At 38.0% G+C, this 24,194-nt stretch overlaps 1 protein-coding gene across 2 annotated transcripts in view; it reads right to left on the reverse strand.

Moving 5' to 3' along the window:
• The window catches only part of tox3 (TOX high mobility group box family member 3), a 143,874-nt gene extending 122,010 nt beyond the window's left edge, over window positions 1–21,864 (reverse strand). The window contains exons 1-2 of one of the 2 annotated variants that reach the window (XM_079338973.1): window positions 21,721–21,864; window positions 4,547–4,605 (exon numbers count right to left, since the gene is read on the reverse strand). In XM_079338973.1, the coding sequence (XP_079195099.1) occupies window positions 4,547–4,567 (21 nt within the window). In that variant the 5' untranslated portion in view covers window positions 4,568–4,605; window positions 21,721–21,864. The remainder of the gene's footprint in view (window positions 1–4,546; window positions 4,606–21,720) is intronic. The other variant, XM_079338974.1, reaches the window with a different exon arrangement.
• Between the last annotated feature and the right edge of the window lie 2,330 nt (window positions 21,865–24,194).

The following is a 24,194-nucleotide window of genomic DNA, read 5'->3' on the forward strand; positions in this document are numbered from 1 at the left end:
ATTACAAAAATCAAGGAATTCATATGTTCATCTCTTCCTGTCTCGATTACAGTAATTCCTTAAATACTGGGATAAGCCGGTGGCCAGTGTTCTGGCTGCAACTGGTTCAAAACACTGTAGGACTGCACTGCATGTTAGGCCTACCAAGTTTCTTTTCAGTGGCTCCCAGTATGCGTCAAAATAGATTTTAAGGTTGTTTTTAAAGCCCTGAGTGGCTTGTTTCCTGTACCAACCGTCTTAGCCCTTACTCTAAGCCCCTTAGATTGTGTGAGATAGGCCTCTTGCAGGCCAAAGCTGATCATGCTTTTGCAGTCATGATTGTTGTCTCTTTATTATGTAACTCTTGTAGGTTGTTTCGTTGTTGCAACGAACAGCATTTTGGTCAGTTGCTGCTGTTTTTACTTGTGCTTTATACATAAATGGAACTTGACTTGATTTAAGGGGCAATGTGCGGTTTCCTTACGTTTCTGATTAATAAGAAAAACAATGAAGTACGTTTTTAAAACCTGTCCCGTGACTCAGTTCAGTTTATTGCCATTTACAGAATAAAACCACGTTGGAATACATGTACAAGAGGTTAACAGTACAACTGGACAAAGACACAGGACAGTAAAGTAAGTAAGACAGGAAATATCAACTACTTACCATAAAAGGCAGAGTTCTATAATGGACAGCTTATCCTGCTTTATGCCTATCATCTACACTTCTGGAAAAGGTTTGAAACTCATAAAAGTGCCAAGTTGAGAGTACCCTGTTGTTTAATTCAACCATAATGGTTTGGAAACTCTCCACTTCTTTACAAAGACATACAAATTTAAAACGTAATTGATGGTAACTGAATGTTTTGGGAATGAGTGAGGCCGGCATCAGGTAATGACATTTAAAAGCTTGCGATTACCTGTAAATGTTGCGTTCCTTTAGCCATCAAAGATGGGATTTGATGTTCCTTCAGTGTGAAACCAGTTCTTTAAAACATAAGCACAACCACACATTTTCTGGACAAAAATGTTACAATGCATAGTTTTCATATAAATGTATCCCTTTATGTCATTCAATGCCTGAAAGGATTTTCAGGGGTTAAAAAAAGCTGTGCAAGACAACATTGCCCAGTAGAGCAGAGCTGGCTCGCAGCAAGCAGAATATAGCTTTGAAGATTTGTCTTACTCTGCAACAATAGAGATATCCATAGTAATTAGGAAAGTCCAATACAAAACATTGATAGTACAGTAATGAAATAAGCCATGTTCCAATTGAGGCCTTAGAATCTTGAAGAAAGCTATTGTAATTGAGGAGCAGTTGTGTTATCCCAAGCTCCATTAAAATTTCATCACTTTTGCACATTTCCATGAATGGCATTATTCAAATTATGCTAAATCACATCAGCTTGCCTGCTTGGCAATGCAACGTTGCCCATTACAATGACTGAGGCAATATTTCAAAAGTCTAGAATGGGTCTGCATGTGATTTAACATTTTGCTTCATATTCCAAACAGATGCTGAGAAGTGTTGGTTATTTTGGTTAAGTGCTGTTATTTTTTGTACGCATACAGTATATGGAACTATATCGTCAGTAACCATAGTTGTGCGCCATTGTTCCTTAGTTACATGTTTTATGCGTTCATTCACAAATGCCTGAACAAAATGTATTATAATTTTAAAAAATGGGCAAACAATAATTGCACATCCTGTTTTGATGTTCAAATGAAAAAAGCAGCATGTCTTACACATGCTGCTTTTTTGTGCATTTCTGACTGCACACAACACCTCCAAAAGTGTCCAACACAGCTTGACACTGATTTGTTATTGCATGTTAGTCAGTTGGAAGTGAAATATTCATCAGGTGGAGGGAGCCTCCTTCCTCGCTCATAATAAGTCACCTGCTAACATGTTGAGTGCTGCCTGTCTTAACCCAGGCCACAGGAACGTCATTATGATTATAGCAGTGATTTCACGATACCTTGCTCTTAATAATACATGATAAATAGCTGGATGAATGGAACAAAGCAGTGTGTAATATTAGGTGACCCCATGTTATTAGCAGTGAGAGGAACCATTAGTGTGTTGCCTTAACCTGCCTTAATGAGGTCTCCCTGCACTGGGAGAGAAAGGGACGATTGGCGCATATGATAAAGGGGTAACAGGAGCTGAGGTTGGAGAACATGCAGAGTAGTGTGTGGTCGCTCAGATTCAGCTACTTAGTGCGGTGTCTATCTATTGGGTAAAAGTTCCCCTTTTTAGCTATGATGTTTGTGGAACACACAATTAGTTTTTGTTCCAATTTGATCTAAATTTAAAAAAAAATAAAAGATATATGATACATTTCTGTAAAAGTACATTAAAATACCTGAAATATAAATGCATCAAAACATCCAAAACAAGTGTGATGTGTTTGACTCATCACACTTGGAAGAATGCAAAAGAACAAAATTGATTTTAAGAATGCAGAGAGTCTTGTCGGAGAAGGGTGTGGATTTTTATGTTGCAGCATGTGGTATTGAAAGGCTTAATGGAACAAGACTATGCATCTGATTTTAGTTAGTTATGATTTTAGGGTATCTCTGCACATTTAAACAACCATCAACAAAATGCACCTGTGTTCACTGATCCTCAACAAGTGCATCAGACCCTGGCAAGCATGACAACCAGAGACGCTTTGCTAAAACTTTTCTATTTGTGCAGATTTGTGTTTTAACCCTAGAACACAATCACTAACGCTGGGTGATTTTTACCCGATATGATATACGCTATAAAAAGTAGATGTCATCATAAAATATCAAAATATGACAATACATGATGAAACTAGAATTCTGTTCTTTTATGTTCCAAGTGTGCCATGTCTAACAAAATGAAAATAAGTATCATGGGGGAACCCTATAAAAATGCTCCAAAATAAAAATTTATTAAAAAAAATAAAAAAACAAAAATAATGAAACTGGAAACTTGGTCTTTGGTCCACCCATTCTTGGGACATGCGAGACTTCCCTGGTGAAGGCACAGTTTCCGTGTCACATGAACAGCTACAGGAGAGAGAAACTATATGACAGTGTTTACTACTGTTTCTGCTGTAGTGACCACAGCTCAATTCACATCTGACATATTGGAACAAAAAAACAATCTTAGTGCAGAAATCAGCCACAACATTACCCTTCATCTAATCTAAAAATGTAAACAAGTTATGGGGTGGCTATCGCTCAGTTGGAAGGTTGGGGTTTGATCCCGAGCTCCTGCAGCCATGCTGATGGGCAAGACGTTTAACCCCAAGTTGCTTGCACTGCTTCGTCCATAGCGTAAGAATGGGATTAGCTGATTTTGATGGTCACTTTCAAAGCAGCCTTCAGTGTGTGAATGGCTATAGGTGAAGTGTAGTGTAAAAGTAGACTAAACTACATTAATGTAGGACTATGTCAACCTCTAAGAAATGTGTCCAGATGTGACTCCGGAATTACAAGCAATGAGACAATTGATGGTAAAAAAAATAAGTGGTCAAAACAAGGAATTATTGGGACATCGGTGGCCTAGTAGTTAGTTTTCAGACCCATTAATAGAGGCTGCATGATTCAGACACTGCCTGGGTTCAAGTTCTAACTTGTGGCTTCTTGCCTGCATGTAGTTCCCCTCTCTCTGTCCCGCGGTTTTACAAACCTATCCACTTTCCTCTTGCAACAAGCAATAAATGACTATTGATGAAATTATCCTGAGACTGGAACACTGCCCAATACTTTAGAATGAACATATATAAAACATGTAATAACTTACAGCACTAATACAGAAATTATGGGGCCATTGCAGAGCAGGTCATGCTGGTTAAATGATGCAACATTTTAAATATATTGAGAAATATAGATGATTGAAGAGTTTCAAATGAATTAAAGGAATGTGTGTTACAGTTATTCCTAAATTATGAGGGCATTGTAGAAGGTGGGGGGGAAAGGGGACTTAAAGATGAACAGAAACAATGAACCAAAAACTGGATGCATCAAGATGTAGGACAGATGTCTGACAGAGGGTGCAGATAGTTGTATTACATGGATTTGTGTACATAACCATTATTTTACATCTGATACATGAGTGGATGCACAAGATACTACATATTTAAGGAGACAGATGTAACTCCAATCTATTGCTGCTTTTATCTACTCTTTATGTATTGTTATTTTTGAGATGTACACCACATTTTCTAATGTTGAGTTATTGAAAGATGAACTTTGTGGTGTGAAACAGCTTTGCAAAAAAAATAAATAATAATAATAACAATCCAAATAAGAAGACATGAATATGACAAGTGTGCAGGTGACATGTTGAAGTATTATTATTGTGTATTGTTTGAGGTATTGTTTCCTGGCTGTGACTTCCATTTCTTCACAAGGGTGTCAGGTGATTGACATCAAGAACAGCATGAAATATATGCCCACTGTGATGAAAACACAAAACCTAGCCAAAGGAAAAAGAAGACAAAACAGACACTTAACTTCAATAAAAATATATAGACATTTAAAGAAATCAAGTGAACTCATATAGTGTACATGTTTAACTATGGGTCGAGTATCTCAACAGTAATGGCTGTCATCCAGACCAGAAGATGGATGTGGTCTCCACAGGGATTGTCTGAATCAGAACAGAAGAAGATGCAGGAACATTACTTGTCAGTCATGTGACAGAGCTTCATTACACTCACACATCACCAAAGCAGAGACTCTCTCTAGTGTTTATTACACTGGGCTTCAGGGAGAGATCGATCTAAAATGACAGCTGTTAGGTTCACTCCTGTGGAGAGTGAAGTCGACCTGTACACAGTGACAACTCAGTGACTCGTCCACCTGAAGTCTCTGTGTTCATCTATCCAGGCTGTGATCCTACCAGAGGCTGTATATGTCATCCAGTCACATGATGGCTTCTGCTGATTGCTTTTTTACAACAAAGATGGGCGAGAGGACGGTTTCAAATGTTTGGACATTTACAGAATTATAGGACAAAGTACATATCACGAAAAAGCAGTCACTTTTTTTCATTTTTTTTATTTTATTCAAATTAATTCATTTAGTCTTTTATAAAGCTTCGTAAATGCGTTATTGTGCATTATATGTTATAAGTTTCACTTATAGGAAGGTTTTCTTTGCCTCTCTGATAGAAAGCAAGTCATTATTTTCCCTCTGTAAAAACTTATGATTATGAAATCCAGGTAATGAAAATTAGTGAATATAATACATGCTTTTTTTTTTTTTTACCTTAACTGTGAGCATAGACAGAAACAGAGAGATAAACATAGGCGTGCTGCTGCATACTGAAAAAGAATAAGTCTCTTCACTTATGAAGCTTCTCAAAAATAGTTTCAGAATGACAGGACATGAACATATGTATTTAGATTAAATGTTGGGGGAAAAAGATCATCAATCTAAAAAGGTGTAAAAGTTCAACAGTTCATTTAGAACATGATTGAGATTTCACGCCCCCTCCCTCCCTTTATTCATAACAGTAAATACAACATTTGAAAGTATTTAAATCAACTCCTTTGAATAGCTAAATGAACTGCACAGAGCAACACTTCCTACTATGTTGTACTGCTGCTGGTCTGTGGGGAACCAAACGCATAGCACAGCTGTTAAGTACTTTAAGCAGAGCTATTGTTCAGTGAAACAAAACAGCCCATTCAGCTTGGCTGGTTTCCAGAGCACTCCTATAGTGGCCAAATGTTTATCATTGTTTTGACACTGCATAGGATAGGACGGCATGGGGTCTGCCTATGGATAGCAGGGTTATGTGTGTGTGTGCGCTCTCGTAAGTGTGTATGGAGGAGAGAGAGAGAGAGAGAGAGAGAGAGAGAGAGGTTGTACAAGGCATTATGCGGGAAAACAAACAAGTGTTGAAACAGACCATCATTTGCTATACTCAGGCATTTCCTTGTAACATATAAACGTTTTTTACTGTGTATTTAATCTGAGTGGAGGAGAAGATTTGCAGGGATAACCTTTAGGAAATCAAACTGAGGTGTTTTCATTTTTAAGTTCAAAATGATATGCCTTTGTTTCTTTTTCTTACAAAGTAGGCCACTCTGTCATCTCAAATGATTGGCGTTTCCTCCATCATTGAATCGTCAGGAATAACCATCCCGTATTTGGTGTAACAGTACAAGACAGAAATGAAAGGTGTTACAGTTATCTGCCCTGACTGCAGTCCGATTGCTGTTGCTACACTGATTGTGTTCCCCTCTCCTTACCCATTTAATCTCTTTATTCTGGCAGTGTGCACAGCCAGGACAGTTCTGTTTTATTCTAATTGCATACTTTCGATTAAAAAAGCTTGTTTTCCTTGATTACTTTGATGTTGAAATGGGAGCTGGGGAGCAATTCACATTCATTCGTCGGTATGTTTTTCCCCCCCACTCTTTTGTGCTAACAGCAGAATTCCTATTTATATATTGGCAGTGGAACTAAATTACTGCAAACATCTCTGTGGGCCAGCCAGGCATAACAGATTGGAAGGGTCTTGTATTATTTCAGTGCCCCCTACTGGCTACAAGCAGGAATGCACTATTGTTCATTCCAGGCACGTATGACATCAGGGGCTGTTAGAAACACAGAGGAATGGTCTCCTGGATTCTTTGCTGGGCTGCAGGAATATTTGCTAAATGAATCTCTCATGACTGGGATTCCTCTGCACATTGTACTGCTAGATGCAAGTACCAGAAACGCATGCAATTTACATTCGCATTACCTGCGTTTAGCTTTCATGGTTCTCAATTTAAACAGTTCAGCTGGCTCCATCTTCAAGATCACGACATTACAAGCATTCAAAAAAAAAAAAAAGAAAAGAAAATTGGATTTTTTTGCAAGGCTTAAGATTTTATATAATTTTCCAAGACAAAAAAATAATCATATAGAAAGGGCTAAACATCCAACCTTATAGAAGCCCAGAAGCAATGAAGATATGAATTACAGGGAGGGGCTGACATCTTTTAAATAGATGAGTGCTTAAAAGAAAGACAGTCCCTAATGGAAGGGGGGGTTAATGGGGATTTAAATAGAAGAGAGAGATTCTTTATTTGTGCTTTGATGCTACATGCTACACGCTACAAGTGTACAAGTGCTGGGCTTTGGGCTCAACCATCCGTTCAACACGAAGTCTTGATCAGCCATATATCATTCATGCCCTCCACTGATGTTTATACTCTAACCCCTAACCCAGCAGAGTGCAGGAGCAAGTTTGCAAGTAAAGGCATGGATCCCTACTGAGATGTGAGCGAATCTTCCCTTGAGTCCCATCATGCACTGTGCAACACCAGCAAACATCAAGGGGCTTCTACCATTTGTTTCCCCATTTAATTCTCTCTGCGTTTCTCAATACAGAGAAAAATTGGCATGCACAAGGGTGCAAACAATACAACAAACACTGCCTTGTTAGCCTATTAGTACACATGCATAGGTCCATTAAATGTTCTACTGCTGAGAGCGCAGCTGAAGCCATATATTTGAGATTAAAGAAGAGAGTTGGGGACAAAGATGTCTTTTGTTTCTCTCTAACAAATAAGATACTGACAGAAAGAGAAATCTCTGCTCACACTCAGCTGTGATTGCTGAAGACATACAGTAAATAGTATCAGATGCAGCCAACCCAGCAGTGTGGCAAACAGGTCATGTTACAAATGCCATTCAAGCGTTTCAAGAAAATGCATCTCTGCAGCGTAAGAACAAGATAATATAAACCTTTTTTTTTCATTTAAATGCAAATGCCAACAACTGAAATGTCATCTAAAGTTCAAGACGGCAAAAGAACTGAATAATGTTTCTAAGTGCTGCCCTCCTTTTACTTGCTTAAAACAAAAAGGCATCTTAGAGGATGCTTGTTCACTTCACAGTGAGAGTGTTTGAGATGATTTCCAATCACTTTTGCAATTATTGTTGTTGCTTTCTTCTCTTCGCAAAAACAGCACAGCTCTGTTTTTGTATAATAGTTCTATTGACGGGCATCATGTCAGAGCTGGTGCCAGCTGCACCTTGAGATGTGGCTGTTTATCATCATTAGCATCCAATGTTTTCTGCAGTGTTTTCATTAGCAAGGTCCCCTCCTGTATTTGTCAACTGCAGTGAAAGGGCAGAGACACAACAGAATCTGGGTCACGCTTTAATCGTTTTCATGCTATCTCCACCGCTCTCCGAGGTGTTTGTCTTCCATTAGCCGTGCAGAGACTTTCCCACACTGGGGGTTTCTCGAGCAGCTGGTACAGTCTGACCTGACCAGTTTTGAGAATGAAGCTGCAGGTTTTTTGTTTTCCAAGCATTCCCTAATTCCCACCTGCACATACCCATAGCTTGATGGCTCTTCTTGAAGAAAAACTGGCAACAACAAGATCCAGATAAGGTGAGTTGCAATTTACTTTGTAGAGAAAGTCAGGTGAGCTGGAAGCAAGCAGACACACATACACATGAAAAACTGCACTAGCATCTTTCAATTATAACAATAAATATGTAAATGTTTGTATTTTCAGAGGCCCTTTTTTAAAATAGCATTTAACTACCTGGACCAGGAAAGATGCTTTGTTTTAAATCTCCTGTGACTTGTTGTCATTGTAACTTCAAAGGTCGCTGTGCCTTAATTTAAACACGTCACATGAAATTCCCATTCTTTTTCGCCTCAAACATAAGGTCAAGGAGTTTGAAAAGAGAGGGGGAAAAAAGCACAGACTCTCAAATGTTCATGGGTAGTAGTGAAACCAATGCATAATATGAGGCTCTATAATAAATTTATCACACACAACCTAATAGGAGATCTACCTAATTGTGCGCATACAGTTGTCAATCTTTTCACAACTGTGCTGCTGCATAATCATTGCAGCAGCACGTTTTTATGACCTCTAATTCGCAACTTTGAAGAGGAACCGTCGTCCTCACTTCATTTCTGTGTTGCCAGTTACAGAAACAGAGTTAAGGTGCTGTCAGCAGTTTAATGAGCCTCTTACCTATTGTTTCCAGCACTTTTCTGTGGAGCCGCAGCTCCGCTTTTCGCTCTCATGACTGTAGACATTGGTCTCGTTGTGTAAGTTGCAGTGATTAGCAGCTGTGATTTAAGCTATTTCTTAATTAACCTTCTTCTTTAATTCCCTCCCCCGCTAATTTTCAGGAGAGACAATGAAGACTGTGCAGAGAGAGTGCTTATGGGACTGAGCCCATTACAACGTCAGGGTGATAGAGATATGGTGTATCTCACCGTTTGCACATTAACCATGTCAATTTGAGATGGATGGAGATGATAATGCTTAATCATTAATCTCTCTGCATGTGAGTGGATCTTTTGGTTTTCTGGTAGACCCCTGGTACTCGGTTCCTTTATTTCAGGGCTTTTTTTCCCTCCATGTCCTCTGACATTTAAAAAAAAAAAAAACATACGAGAAGCTTAAGTAGCTCAGTGGTTAAATTGTATACAGAGGTTTTAGCCTTAAAGACCTGGCCCTATGCTCAACCTCCACCCTCAGCCATTAACCACATCTCACCCCACTCAAGTCATCTTATCCACTCTAATCCACTATACTGTCCTCTCAATAAAGTCACAAAAACACATAAACTAGCATCACTTTATATGGATATTATACTTTATGACAAAAAGATTACACCCTTCTCATTGATGAACATTGGACATTGTTCAAGTCCCTCAGAAGATCTAATGGTTGGTGTGTGTGTCAGGCTGCATGTGAATTAACAAAACAATACGTTGGTTTCTGTTTAGACAATCATGTTTCATGTAAAGTTGGCAGAATGAAAAGTGAAAGAAAACATACAGTAGTTCTTCTCACTTGGGAATGATTCTGTGTTACTCAAACATGGTTATTGCATATCCCTCAGTCTTTTTGACACCAGACACAGACAATATTTGTATGGCTAATACTGGCTGATTTGATTATAGTATTAGGGTCTTATTTCGATTTAAATGTCAGGGAAGTCTGAATATCTGACTCGGTTGCCTGTAAATAACATTTGAAAATTATGACATTAGGCTTGCACAAATAAATACTGTCCTGTATGTGGCTAGCTTTAATTCTTGTTACAGTGCAATACAAATATTTCTGCCAGAGTTTCATTTTCAGTAGTTGAATTAGTGGACAAGTATTAATAAAACATGTCAGCAGATGAATTCAAGCTCATATTTTTGTTCATTCTGTTTCTGTCTTTCCTGTGTCACATCAGTGTTACATCATGGCAAATAAGACCATCAAGCCTTATGGCTATCGAGAAATGAGTCTATTTTTAAAATGCCTGTTCCACTATTCTTTTTCTCAGTCAAAGTCTGTTGGGTCTATTGATTTTTACTGAAGTGGTAATCTCTGCTCACTTCATAGACACCAACCCGCAGTCTCTCATTGTAAAAATAATTTATCTTTGCTGTGGTGGTTGGATGAATGGAAGAAAAATGGAAGGGGAGTGGTCAGCTAAATACCAAGACCATGTCATGGCTGTCTGTTCATGAGACAAGCTCTGTGCTCAATGATTGTGGACTGGATAGCTCGAGGCAGGGCATCAGAATCAGGTCAGTCTGTTTACTGATCAGCCATGAGCCCCCAGAGAGCAACCCCAGCTAACAGTGCTGAACAGCAGAGAGGGGAGTGTTTTCAGAAACCCATGGAGGTATCCACTGCCCTGGGCCAAACTCTGCAGTATAATTTCAAAATGCAATAACCATAAGTCAGAAAAGTTGAAATTCATGGATACAACGAGCAATGCTGTAAGTATTCATGTATGCATTAGAATGAGTAATGCTCATATTTTTAGTGTGTCAATGCTTAAGGCTACTCCTCATCCATCCATGCTTTTTTTGTAAACTACTTGCAAATAAACTACTTGAACATATTATATACTGTATAAATTAAAGAATCATTATCATTTAGCTGCAGCTTGTTTGGCATCATGATGGGCTGTAAATATAAAAGTTGAATAGAATTTAAGCTTGGATGTATCGTTTGGCATTTTTCTAAACATTTCTAGACACATTGCACACATTGGAGGTCTACTAAGAAACTCTTTTATAGGACTTTATATCATTTCTTCCTGTATTTTGAAACATGAAATTCAAATGCAGAAAGGCAATAGCATGCAGACCTAAACCATTGTTATACTCAATACAGCAGAGGTACACAATACAGTATATACCTCTGTTCAAGAAGTACTTCTAGAAAACAGGAGGAGGCCTGCTTGGTTAACTTATTTATGGACGATAGTCACATCAACCTTTTTTAAACCCCTGGTTTTAATGATGTACTTAATATAGCAATAAATGCTTAAACTTTGTGTTTGGCCAGGGACACTTGATACATTCATGCAAAAATCATGTTATCAAGGGTAGATCTACAAGTCATTAATTTGTAAGGAAAAAAAAGGGAAATTAGGGCCTGTGTTCACAGACTGCGGTTTTTGCTCGGGTAGTGCTCATTTTAAACAAAAAAACACAAAGTAGTTCAGCTATTTTTATAGTTTTTTATCATTACACTTACACCGCTGTAGTTGACTTTACATTATGGAACTTTATTTTTATTGCGTTGTTATTTTCATAACAAATGTTGTCTTAAGACCCTTTACAAAAAGCAGGTGAAATCTTTCTCATGTTAATTTAACTTTTACATTCAAATCTCTGTCTTCACAATAGTTCCTGTATTATACACAAAGTACACATACAATACAAAGTATAATCTAAAACGATTATAAAACAAAAATTCAATCCATTCATCTAATCTTGGTTTTGATTAACATTCTGGACAGAAAATAGAAAACTAGCCAGTAAGTAAGCTACTGGTGTCAACTGTTGAACTTTTACACTTTGGCATTTGCGAATTTTGAACATTAAAACTTTTGGCTCCAAAATACCTACATGGCAGCTGCGGGTTGCCAAACTCAGGCTTCACATACACAATCAAGGAACCAATGGCTGACATCACAGTGGTGTTGTCCAGCATGGCTACAATCAATGTCAGGTGGGGGCGGTGGATGACATATGGTAGCCAATAGACTCAAAATATAATATCAGTTCATCAAATTGACAATTCATCCCTGAATTATTATACTACCACACATTTAATAATTTCCACTATGAATACGCTTTTATCCCTTTCAGATTTAATTATTTTTTGTATAATTATTACCAATTATTTTTTGTAACTTCCAAACTCAAATGCCTTTAAACAATGAATGGTAGTGATTTGTTGTGGATGATTAATGATGTAGGACTGATCTCGTTTGTAATGGCTATGATATAGGATTGTTTGAAAACAATTATAAGATAGCAGTTATTAGTTAACTTAATGCGATAGATAGATAGATAGATAGATAGATAGATAGATAGATAGATAGATAGATAGATAGATAGATAGATAGATAGATAGATAGATAGATAGATAGATAGATAGATAGATAGATAGATAGATAGATAGATAGATAGATAGATAGATAGATAGATAGATAGATAGATAGATAGATAGATAGATAGATAGATAGATAGATAGATAGATAGATAGATAGATAGATAGATAGATAGATAGATAGATAGATAGATAGATAGATAGATAGATAGATAGATAGATAGATAGATAGATAGATAGATAGATAGATAGATAGATAGATAGATAGATAGATAGATAGATACTTTATTGATCCCGAGGGAATGTATGATCAGGCAAGCCTTTTACAGTATGTGAGAAGAGCTGTGACTAGTTCCTCTGGTTAAAGATTTACATCTATACATTTTTCTTTGAGGTCATTTTGGGATTGATTCATACTTTAATAACCGTACCTAGTAAAACAGTTTGTACCATCTAATAGCCTGATGATATGGATGTGTGCTTGTGTCTCCACTCTGCAAGAAGGTGCTGATTATTCCTATTAGAACCGTGTTGTGTTTCAGGCACAGTAACAGCAGTGTCATCTGCCAATGTTATTTCATGCTCGGTTGGGTGTGAATCAATTTCATTTCGGGGAACAATTACCGAAGATTGCAGATTTTTTTTTCCTCCATCCGTCCAATCATAACATTTGAATCAAATCATTATGCATTGCTCAACATACAGTGCCAGAATAAAAACACATCAGCAGCTCAGTGCTGTTATTATGTGATGTCTATGACAGACTGTTTCTGAGAGAAAACTACTTGTTAGTAAATCACGATGTTGGTCTAAATTTGAAATGACAGCATTTAAACCCCTATTCTTTCCTCACTTTATTGCAGGTCAATACATTCCACACATGACCTTGGTGAACTCTGTCTCAAAGCGTTTACATTGTTTAGACGGGGCAGTCAAACAATACATGGGATGGATTATAAAGCCTGAACAATCTTCTATTACTCATTTAAAGAATGTTGGCCCCTCTGGGATGGACACACAGCCTGGATTCCCGGAGCTTCGTTGGGCCAACACTGACAGTTATTTCTGGCTTCAGAATGGGAATGAGGCAGACTGGAAGTTGGGAAGTCTACCCAAAGAGCCATGCTTCAGCAGTTAAAGAGGCTGATCAGATTGAGGTTGTGCACCTTCACTAACGTGGAGGTGTCATTCAAGCCTGGCTACCTCTAACTGGAGGAAAAGGTCCATCCATGGATCACTAACCAACAAAGACAGACAGGCACTCTCCAATTAGAACCGGCTGCAATGTATCCGCCCTGTCTTCCACTGACTATTAGTTGGACTTGTGCGAAATACTGTGGAGGGTTAGAATAAAGGTGAATATACTTAAACTAACAAATCCTTAAGGGCACAAGTGTTGAAACTCAGTGTTGTTTCTATAATAAGAGTTTAGATTATGTCCAAGGATCTTGTTACTTTTACACTGTTTTAAGGTGACTATCATTGAATGAAATGTTTGATTGGACTTGTCATCAAAAAATAATTACCAATCCAATTAATGAAGATGCTCTCCTGGTGAGCATTTTAGAGCTGAAAAATACAATATGTATTTTAATTATAGCAATTGCGATGTGCGCATGTGCAATAGTTAGATCACAAGATTTGTTACAGCGAGAGAAATTAACTGTAATACATCTTACAGTTCCTTTTTGTTACTGAAAATTAAACAAAAACTTGCCAGGTTCTCATTTTATAAGATCTTCAATAAAGTATTCTGGAGATCACATTACTTCACTACCAGTTACTCCACTTAACGGAGTAAGCGTGTTTCCATTCTAAATAGCAGGTCATACTGGTTGAGAAGTAGCTTTATATGTGGGCTGTTAAGGGAGCGGACATGCTGCAAGGTGTTTACTTTCAGCAGCTACAACCTATTACACACTTACAGTGTGATGAAGTATAAGTCAACAGGAAATAGGAGATATTAAGCTACTATTTCAAGATAGGGCTGGACCACTAACATTATAAATCTTGATCTTTTATACAGTCTTATGACTAGACACGCTTATAAACGTACATCTTGATACCGTTATAATGATTGATGCGACCCACACGTCTACTTGTGAAGTTTTGTTACACACATGGCAATGTATATCACAGGAAGAAAAAAAACACCACAATGTCATATCTTACAAAATCTTATCTAGAATCCCTAGTGCAATTGTTTTTGTCTTTGGCATTTGCAGCCGTGACAGATTGAAATCTCAGTGTTTTTTTTCTCTTTTTTTTCTCCGTAAGCCATTTGAAAGAAAAGGAGTTACAGTGTGGAATGATGAGGATACATCACAAACAATTCTAAAAAAAGACTTGAGCAAAACATGTATATCTATTAAAAACCAAAGGGTCACTCACGATACCACGCTATTATTTTTGTTGCCTATCAATGTAAATATAGTTATACCAATTATTTGAAAAAATATCGTCTTGAACTTCATCAAATAATAGAAATGTATAAACAGTGGCATCAATAAGGACTGGAACCAATGATCATCAATAATGCATTGGCATCAATATAAATACATCCCCATCCATACTTACAGTATATAAGATTCTTTTTTACAAGTTTACTTTGGAGTAAACTTGCCTGCAAAGCAATGTTTTCTAAATTTGGAGTCTATAGGGCCATCCATTGTCTTGCTTCCTGCTCATAACTGTTTTAGCATCAGTCTTTTTTTTTGTTTTTTGGCACAGAGATTTTTCCCTGATTTCCCTCTCTTGTGCTTTGTAAACTCCTCCTCCCCTCCCTGTCTATATTAGACAGTTATCCAAACGCTTTCAACAAGACTGCGATCATCAAGCCCAGATTTTTGACTCAGGTCTCCACAAAGAAGAAGTTATTTCTAAAAGAGGCACAAGAGTATAAAAAGAAGGGGAGAACAAGAATCAATAGAGATTTCTTTTGCAACATCGGGACTGTGTGATGTGGTGTATACTGTAGTACGCTACATCAACCCTCCACCCTCACTTTGCAGATCCAAACAGACACTGTGCTTGTTGTTGGTCATGTTGCCACAGCAATATTTCTATTTATCCTGTGAGACAGCTACACAAATAGATGAAGTGCAACAACATGACATTTTCTGTACTTCAATTACTTTGCAGGGCTGGGCCACGTGGGTTAAAAGCCAACAAACCATAACTTTCCCTGACATTTCCTCCCCCCACAGTGACCGTTGATGGATTCTCCCTGACAAAGCATTCATTATCGCCGAGAACAGAGAGTGCACTAAAATCTCTTCTCTTTTCTTCTCTCCTCCATCCTCTGCCTGGCTGTCCAAATCGAGATGAACTCGGCTACAGAAACAGAATGGGCTCCACACTCAGCGTCAGAGGGGGGAAAAGCACTGAATCGCTGCAGGATATTCACAGGCAATCAAAACGTATATCCTTATTGCAGGGCAGTTATTATGGTGCAGTGGGCAGAGGGGCATATCAAATGGAAACAACTGTTCTGTGCCAGCTCCGATTTGATCCCACTACAATGAGAGAGGCTGCTATGGAAATGAGCTATGATGGCATGCCATTGAAGATTAGCCCCCTTTTATCATTTATCTCTGAGTTCAATGCACTGAAGCTCAGTGGTCCAAGATGCAGAGAGTCACCTTACATGGCAGGCAATTTCCCAGCCCCCCAGAAAACCCTCTGGATGGATGAAGCTAAAATGTATAAATTCAAACTCAATCTGTGAAGCAGTTTGGGTAAAGGGTATCGTCTCTGGTCAAAAAATTAAACCTTTGCTTTCTTTTTTTTTCACCTTTTATGTGTGACACTGCAACCTGAAAGGATGCAAGAGGGAGATACTTACATGCAAGGGTTGGCGTCTTTAACACATCGTTCTTACATGGATGCAAACACACTCACATGCACACAAGTCTTATCCAGCCACAGGCAGGGGACTGATTGTCTGATAACATTAGCATTCCTGTCCGACCCTGATAGAAGCAACACAGAAATCAGGCTCACTTCAAGGAGTTCACATCACAGACAGAAACACATCCATTCACAGCGGACAGGCTAATAAATAAAAGAGTAACCCTGTGGCAGTAACAAGCCCATAAAGTATAGCTATGTTTTACAAGTGAATGAGACAGACAGACCAGAAAGATTGTTACCTCGCGCTAGCCAGGCGGCTCTGTACTTTACAAGGCTGAGAGGAGTTTGTGACTATCTAATATTGAACTCTGCACAAGATTGACTCTGTTCATCATAATCTGAAAATTTCAGTGTCACAGCATGAATTATCATGTTTCCACTGCGGATGCAAGTCATCTGTATGCTGTGTAACAGAAATTTTTAAATTCAAAAAGTATTTTTTAAAAATACTATACATACTGGATTTCAATTTAATAGAAAACTAAAATGTAGGGAAATAAATGTGTGATGTATGACAAAACAGAAATCAGAGTTTTAGGATTTTCCACCTTTGCTCCATGCATAAGTTTAACCTCTGTCAGTAAAATGTTGTAAAATATAATCATTTTCAGCACCACAAGTGAACATATTTAAAAGCTTGTTAAGTTGAACAACAGTTACAAACACCCTTCACGTCTATTGAAATAAACATTATGGTAGAAGACTACAGTGGGCCAACTGCTTGAATTTCCCTCGGGATCAATTAAGTATTCATCCATCCATCCATCTTTGTGCTTTCAGTCTGAGTTTAGTCCAAGATCAAACCTGACTTATTTTAAGAATTTGGACACATTCCTGCACAATTGTCTGGTTTAACACGCAGTATTTATGGACAACCACATCAGATAATTTATTGTACAGTAAATTAAAAAGATTATGGAAGTTTCAGCCTGGAACCCATGCCATTATTTAATGTTCTTTAGAATTATACCTTTTTTATTCATCAAAATGGGAAAAGATTAAATTTCTCTCAGTTTTCTCTTTTTTGAATAAGCATTATTTCAGGTCTGCCTATATAACTGCACTATATAGATCAATCTATCAAAGTGGAAAAGATTGTTTTTAACTTCAACATTGGTTGAAAGAAACAAATATTTTGTGTAATAAATTACATTTTCCAATTCTCTATTTTGATATGTATAAGTGTATTTATTTTAAGACTACAGACAATTGTACCCAGAAAACAAACTAGAACAGACTATGAAGCTGAGATTGCCGAGAGGCTCCAGTCTGGCTGTCATGCCACATCCACGCCTGGTGGACACAGCACAGATGAACAAAATGACTCCATGTCGGCTCCAACATATGCACGTCAAATGCTGGATCCAAAACACGTCTGGTAGACACAGCCCTTTAAATGTACCCAGCGTCTGTTACACACACAGTCATTCAGCCGCCTCAATTACAGGGAAAGTCTGAGCAGCCAAAATGTTGGCCTCAGCATGTCAGCGTTAGCCCCACTCCAGTCCACAGAGACCGCAATCAGCAGCACACTACACAAATATAAACACATTAGCTTTAATTAGATTGTGGCCAGCACTTTGACTCCATCAAATCTAATACATATTATGCTGGATGTAATCCAGCTGGTTGCCATGGTGTTTGTAGCTTCTATAGTGGAAGGGAGGGCTGGGTTGGAATATGGGCTGCAGCGGAAACACTGATTTGTTTAACTGGCCATAGAGATGAGAGTAAGTCTGAGTGTACAAAGGCTGCTAACGGTGCACTGAATGTTGCTGTGCATGCAGGCTCAAATGTGTGTTATTGGTTATATCCAGGTGGTTTAAAATATGTGTGTGTGTCTGCGTGACAACTATTTCGTAGGGGGTTGCTTTTAGAAATGCATGGCCACGCACGTTTGTCAGTGCAACCGTGTGTCACATCCAACATATGCTCCCCAGCAGCTCTGCCCTCGGAGGGAGGCTGAGCCACAGTACACAGCGGGACTCCATGACATGATCCAGGGGGACAACATGGAGCATGGTCCCAGGGGTCATGGGGTCTCAGCCTGGAGCCGAGAAAAGGCTGGAGATATCGTTGTGGCCTCACTGTCACCGTCTATATAGCTCTATGAGCAGGAGGCTGGACTGCACGCAGAAGTCCATAGTCATATGGAAATATATTCAAAATATGTTGTGTAGAATGCACAAAGACATGATTGCCAAATCCATACATCTATGATCTCAAACATTAATCAAACCAAAACTAATACTTTAAACAGCCTATAGGTTTGGTTTTTTTTATAAATGGATTTTAATGGACTTCTAAAGAAAGCCACAACAGTTTGAGTCTGTGTACATTAGCAAATGTTTGACACTCAACAGATAATGCATGTAAACTTTTCCTGAGCTTGGCTTTCATTGAGGCGATGCTGGCCTTCAGCTTTGAAATGGTAAGGCAGCAGGACATAGCCGATTCACCATCAGCCATATCACAGGTTACAAACTGGCTACACTATTCTAATCTCACAGACAGCTGACAGTAACAGAGTACAAGTGTTGTTGCTGGTTAGCAAGATTTTCGTTAACTTCTGGGTTCCAGTGAAAGTAACAATAGTACAATGATCCATTTCTTGAGACGCATCTACGTGAGGCATCATTCATAGAAATAGATGCATTATCTATTGTCATTATTTGACACAAATCAATGGATACATATTAGAATCATTGGGCCCTAAATGGCATGGCTATGGCTTGTATAGTGCTTTCTTGTCACAAGCACTTTTTTTTCCTCTTTGACTGCAGACCACATTGCCCAGTAAAACCTCATTCACACACTGATGGTAGTGGCTGGCATGTAAAGTGTTCGTCAGTATCGACTAATTCCTTTCATACACATTCAAACTCATCCAACACAGCAGCAAGAGCCGTTTTAGGGTCAGTGTCTCAAGGACGCCATAGCAGTCTATGTGACTGCAGGAGCTGGAAATCGAAACCCAGACCTTTCCTCTATGCTTATAATATGACTACAAAACTATTTCACCATTTTTTCTAACTGGCCATGTAGAAAAGGTATTTGAAGCCTCAAAATACTGTTTTGCAGAGTATAATGAGCCTACACAGACAGTACCCTCAAATGTCACAGCCACAGCACCAGCACATCTTCAGCCAATGGACACAATGAATGCCGTATGGAGTTTAGCTTCTGTAATGTGCAAACATTACTGTTGGAGCAGTTCTGGCTTCAGTCTGCACTGTTCTCTCTGCCTCTCCAAACTTGGAAAGCAGCAGCTCCACGTCTCTAATCCTGTAATTACTGGCCCATCAGCGCCTAGTAAAGCCATAGTTGGAAACAGCTGTCTATTTGTTTTGTCCTTTCCTCTCCCAATCTGCACCATGAACAATCTGACATTTGCGAACGTGTCTCTGGACCTCCGAATGAGCCTGTTTGGTTTGGTTTTTTTTAACAAGTTCAGACAATTTGGTCCTGATTACATTAGTCCAGAACCATGAGCCAGAGAGTCGAGGGAGCACTGTCAATATCTCCTCTTCTCACATGTTGCATGGTTCTACAGTGTTTGTCTGTGTATGAGTCAAGAATTAGGTCCAGATGTACAAAGAGGCAAATAATAACCTGGCTGAAAACAAGATGAAATAAATGATCAGACCTACAGTATTCATGGACAGACTTGAAGGGACACAACAAAGGATACTGAAGAACAAACACAGGAGAAGAAAACAACAAAGTAGAAGTGAGGTCTGGCATTGCTGAATGTAACAATTACCAGAGGCTGCTGCTCTCTTGGTGAAAGTGTACAGCAGTGGCCAAATGTTTGGAGTATGACAAAAATGTGAATTTCCACAAATACTGCTGTCTCAGTTTAGTACTCCAGAATGTTATCAAGAGTAATCAGATGAATTACAATTAATTGCAAAGTCCCTCTTTGCCATTAAAATCTGTTAAAAACCTAACCCCCCCTTCAAAAAAAATACAATTCCACTGTATTTCAGCCTGTGAAAAAGGACCAGCTGACATGTCAGTGATTCTCTGGTTAACACAGTTGTGAGTGTTGACCAAGACAGGGCTGGAGAGCACTCTGTCATGCTGATTAGTTAGACTGGAAGCTTTAAAGGGAGTGTGGAACTTAAAATCATTGTTCTTTCTCGGTTAACCATGGTTTCCTAGAAGAAAACACGTGCAGTCATCATTACTTTATGTCTTTATGTGAAAAGGGCTTCACAGGCAAGGATATTGCTGCTAATAAGATTGCACCTAAATCTACCATTTATCATATCATTATGAACTTTAAGGAAAGAAGTTGTTCAGAAGTCTTTAGGGTGCCCAAGAAAGTCCAACAAGTTCCAGTATCCCCAAGTTAATTCAGCTGCGGAATCGTCGCTACACCTGTGCAGAGCTTGCTCAGGAATGGGGTAGGTCATTTTCTCTGATGAATCCCCATTCTGATCGTTTGGGGCATGCGGAAAAAAAGCTTGTCTAGAGAAGAAAAGTTCATTCCATCATTTCTTTTTAAGTTGTAACTACTGTAAGTGGTGCGGGGAACAAAAGTATCAACATTTGGGGTCTGTGGCCAGGAAACTCCCCAGACTTTAATCCAATTGAAAATGTAGGTAGGTGGAAAAACAAAAACCCACAAATTCTGACAAAACTCCAAGCATAGTTTATGCAAGAATGGGCTGCCATCAGTCAGAATGTGGCCCAGAAGTTGATTGACAGCATGCCAGGGCAAATTGCAGAGTTCTTGGAAAAAGAATGGTCAACATTGCAAATATTGAGTCTCTGCATAAACATAATGCAGTTGTCAATAAAAGCTTTTGAGATTTGTGAAATGCTTGTAATCACATTCTAGTACACCCGAGTAACATCTGACAAAAAGATCTAAAAATACTGACAGCAAACTTTGTGGGAAAAAAAACAAAACAGTTTTGGCCGGAAGTGTATTTGCTTTGTATTCATATTATAGCCAAAACATGCCTGCATACTACAGAGATAAATCAGCATACTCAAATCGACACTCTCTTTGGAGAGTTGGTATCACGCAAATTAAGTGTGACTATTGACTCAAATAAATTTTAACACCAGTTAGCACTATCCAGTGTCTCTTTTGTTTAAAACTGTAATGTTTGGTAAGAAATTCACTCTTTCACAGGATCATGATCTGTATAATTTATTTGTTAGTGTTGACAGAGTTTTAGTGTGGGAAGACAGGATGTCTTAAAGTAAATGTTCCAATGTGTAGCCATATAGTGAAATATGTACAACATAGAATTATATTTGCTGCACTATTACTGCACACAATCCTTAAAGGTTTGTGTAGACAGCTCCTCTAATCTTTGAAGTTAAGAAGAGCTTCATACAGTGATACAAATCATTGAATTAACTGTCACAGATGACGGGTTGAAACACAGGGAGGAGGACCAAATTGCAGACAAAACAAATACTTATTTAAACAAAAGACAAAAGAAGAAACTTACTCAGATAATACAGCCAGAATGTCAAAAAGAGCCACGGGGAGAAAAAAACAAGGTATAATCCACAGGAGCAGGGAGACAAACAACATACTAGACCTATACTACACCAACAGACTACAAGGAACAAAATGACTAAATTGACATGGGGTAATCAGACACAGGTGAGACTAATGAGATAGGTGAGACTAATAAGGGTAATCAAGACAGGAGGGAAAGACAGAGAGGCAGAAAACCAGACAACACTGAGAGCTACAAAGTAAAACATGCATGGAACCCTGAAGAAGTCCATAGAGGCACAAGGAGAAGACATGACAAAATAAAACAGGAAACACGAAAGACTAAACAAGTAAACACAATAGCTCTACACTAGGCAACATTCACACACAGAAACACTACGCTCTAAAAACTGTTACTTAGATCTAACTCAATAAAAATGAGGCAAATTTTCCAAGCAATGTTTGATAGTTGACTGAACTTATTGTTTTTTTAAGTTGGGAAAATCTGATATGAACTTTACTGAACGCAACGAAATTGAAAACAGAAAAAGTTCTATTGTGGGCTCTCATGGATGTAGTTCTTTTATCATTGTTGTTGCTATCTCAAGTTGTGGAAAGTAATGATTTGCAACAGAATAACTAGAATGATACTTAATATAAATACAGTTCAAAATGTGTGGATAGGTGTTGCACACTTGAATGAAGACTCGCTGTGACTTCTAATGTTATTTCTTAACTGTGTTTTACTGCAAAATTCACAGAAATTAATACTTCATTCTTATTTCTGTCCAGCTTTCCTCTTAGCACTCTTAGTTCAATGCATGTGGACTAAAACACCAGTTAAACAAAAAAAAAAAATAATGTCACCAAAATACAATATATCAAGGTGCACAAAATATGACTGTTGGTAAGACATTGGTTTGATTTTTTTGTCCACCTTGGTATGAGCAATTAGCATGTTGGTATCTACAGTATATTATGAACTTGAGCATATCACTGTTATAATGGCAACAACAGATATGTTGTAATCCTGAATCATGAATGTTTTGTTTCTCATAATGAGATCATTCTCTTAATTGAGACATAGTGGTAATTATCATGAAAAAAAACCCCATCACATTTGAATTTTTTTGATTATTGTGATAGGGTCCATTTTCAATGCAAATGATCTTTACTTATCACACCAAATATCTCATATACTTGTTCTGCTATTACATTTAAGACACTTTGCTGGTATTAATCCAGAAAGGGGAAGTAAGATCAGCCAGGGGAGGGTGGTGTCAAAGAAGACGGGGAAACTGGTCCGCAAAAAGTCAACAATGCTGAATCTCCATGTGGCCAATCTCCCTTTTTTTTTGGATACTAAAAATGCTCAGCATTAACAAATGCCTTATGTTGTAAGACCATCTTTTGTCTGAGCAATTTTTGTGGGGTTTTCATTTTTAAATTTAAACTTCATTAGTTGATATCAAGATTACATTCCACAGTATTTCACGTTATTTTACAGTAACAAATTGTTTATGGAGAATACTGTCGGAGCTGTAAAATAACAGTATAATGGCAACCAAAAAGCTGACAGTATAATACTGTAACCTTATTTTCCATACAACACAGTACTGTTACATTTTGTACAGTAATAAACTGTTTTCATAGATTACAGCGGGTACACTTTAACATAACATTATCAACCTGGCAACTGCAGCTGCCAGTAGTTTACTGTAATTTAAAAAGATCCTTTGTTACAGTGCAGAAACAGAAAAAATCAAACAAGCAATCAATTCTTACTCAGCATGTGTACATTTGACCTGTGGATGGGATATATATATATATATATATTTTAAATATATTGGGGCAAATAAAGTGGTTATTTATTTATTTATTTATTTATATATTATTATTATTATTATTATTATTATTAATTTATTTATTTTTTGGGGGGGGATTCCCATACAGATACTTGTACACTTAAAAACAACTTTGAGTACGGTATATATATCCTGTATACTCTTTAATATTTTTTTTGTATTGTACTCATACTGTTTTTTAAATATCTTATATATATATCTTCTTATATTCTGCCTAGTATGCAGGTATAAGGTAGAGCTTTACACTGAAAATACCAAACTGCCGGCTGCCGCAGACAGACAGTGACAATAAGAGCAGTGAGAGGTAACCAGCTACTGCTGAAGGTCAAAGTAAGTAATACAGTGTAAAGTTAGTCTATAATATGTTTATAATGCAATTGTATGCAATTGAAAATAATCAGGCTCTGTAATAAATGAATGCATCCATGCTCACTTTTCCCCTCCTGCTCACTGTGACAGGCACTGTGCTGAGAAGCACACTTATTCCATCACTGTTTTTGACCTCTCCTGTTTAATGTAAATTCTTGCAGGGTTTTTAAGTGCAGCTGCTTGTACAATTTGTACTTTGGTGACATAATTGAAATGTTTGGGGTCTGTGACACTTCAAATAAGAACA

This window comes from Symphodus melops (assembly GCF_947650265.1).
Source record: "Symphodus melops genome assembly, chromosome: 3".
Taxonomy (NCBI): Eukaryota; Metazoa; Chordata; class Actinopteri; order Labriformes; family Labridae; genus Symphodus; species Symphodus melops.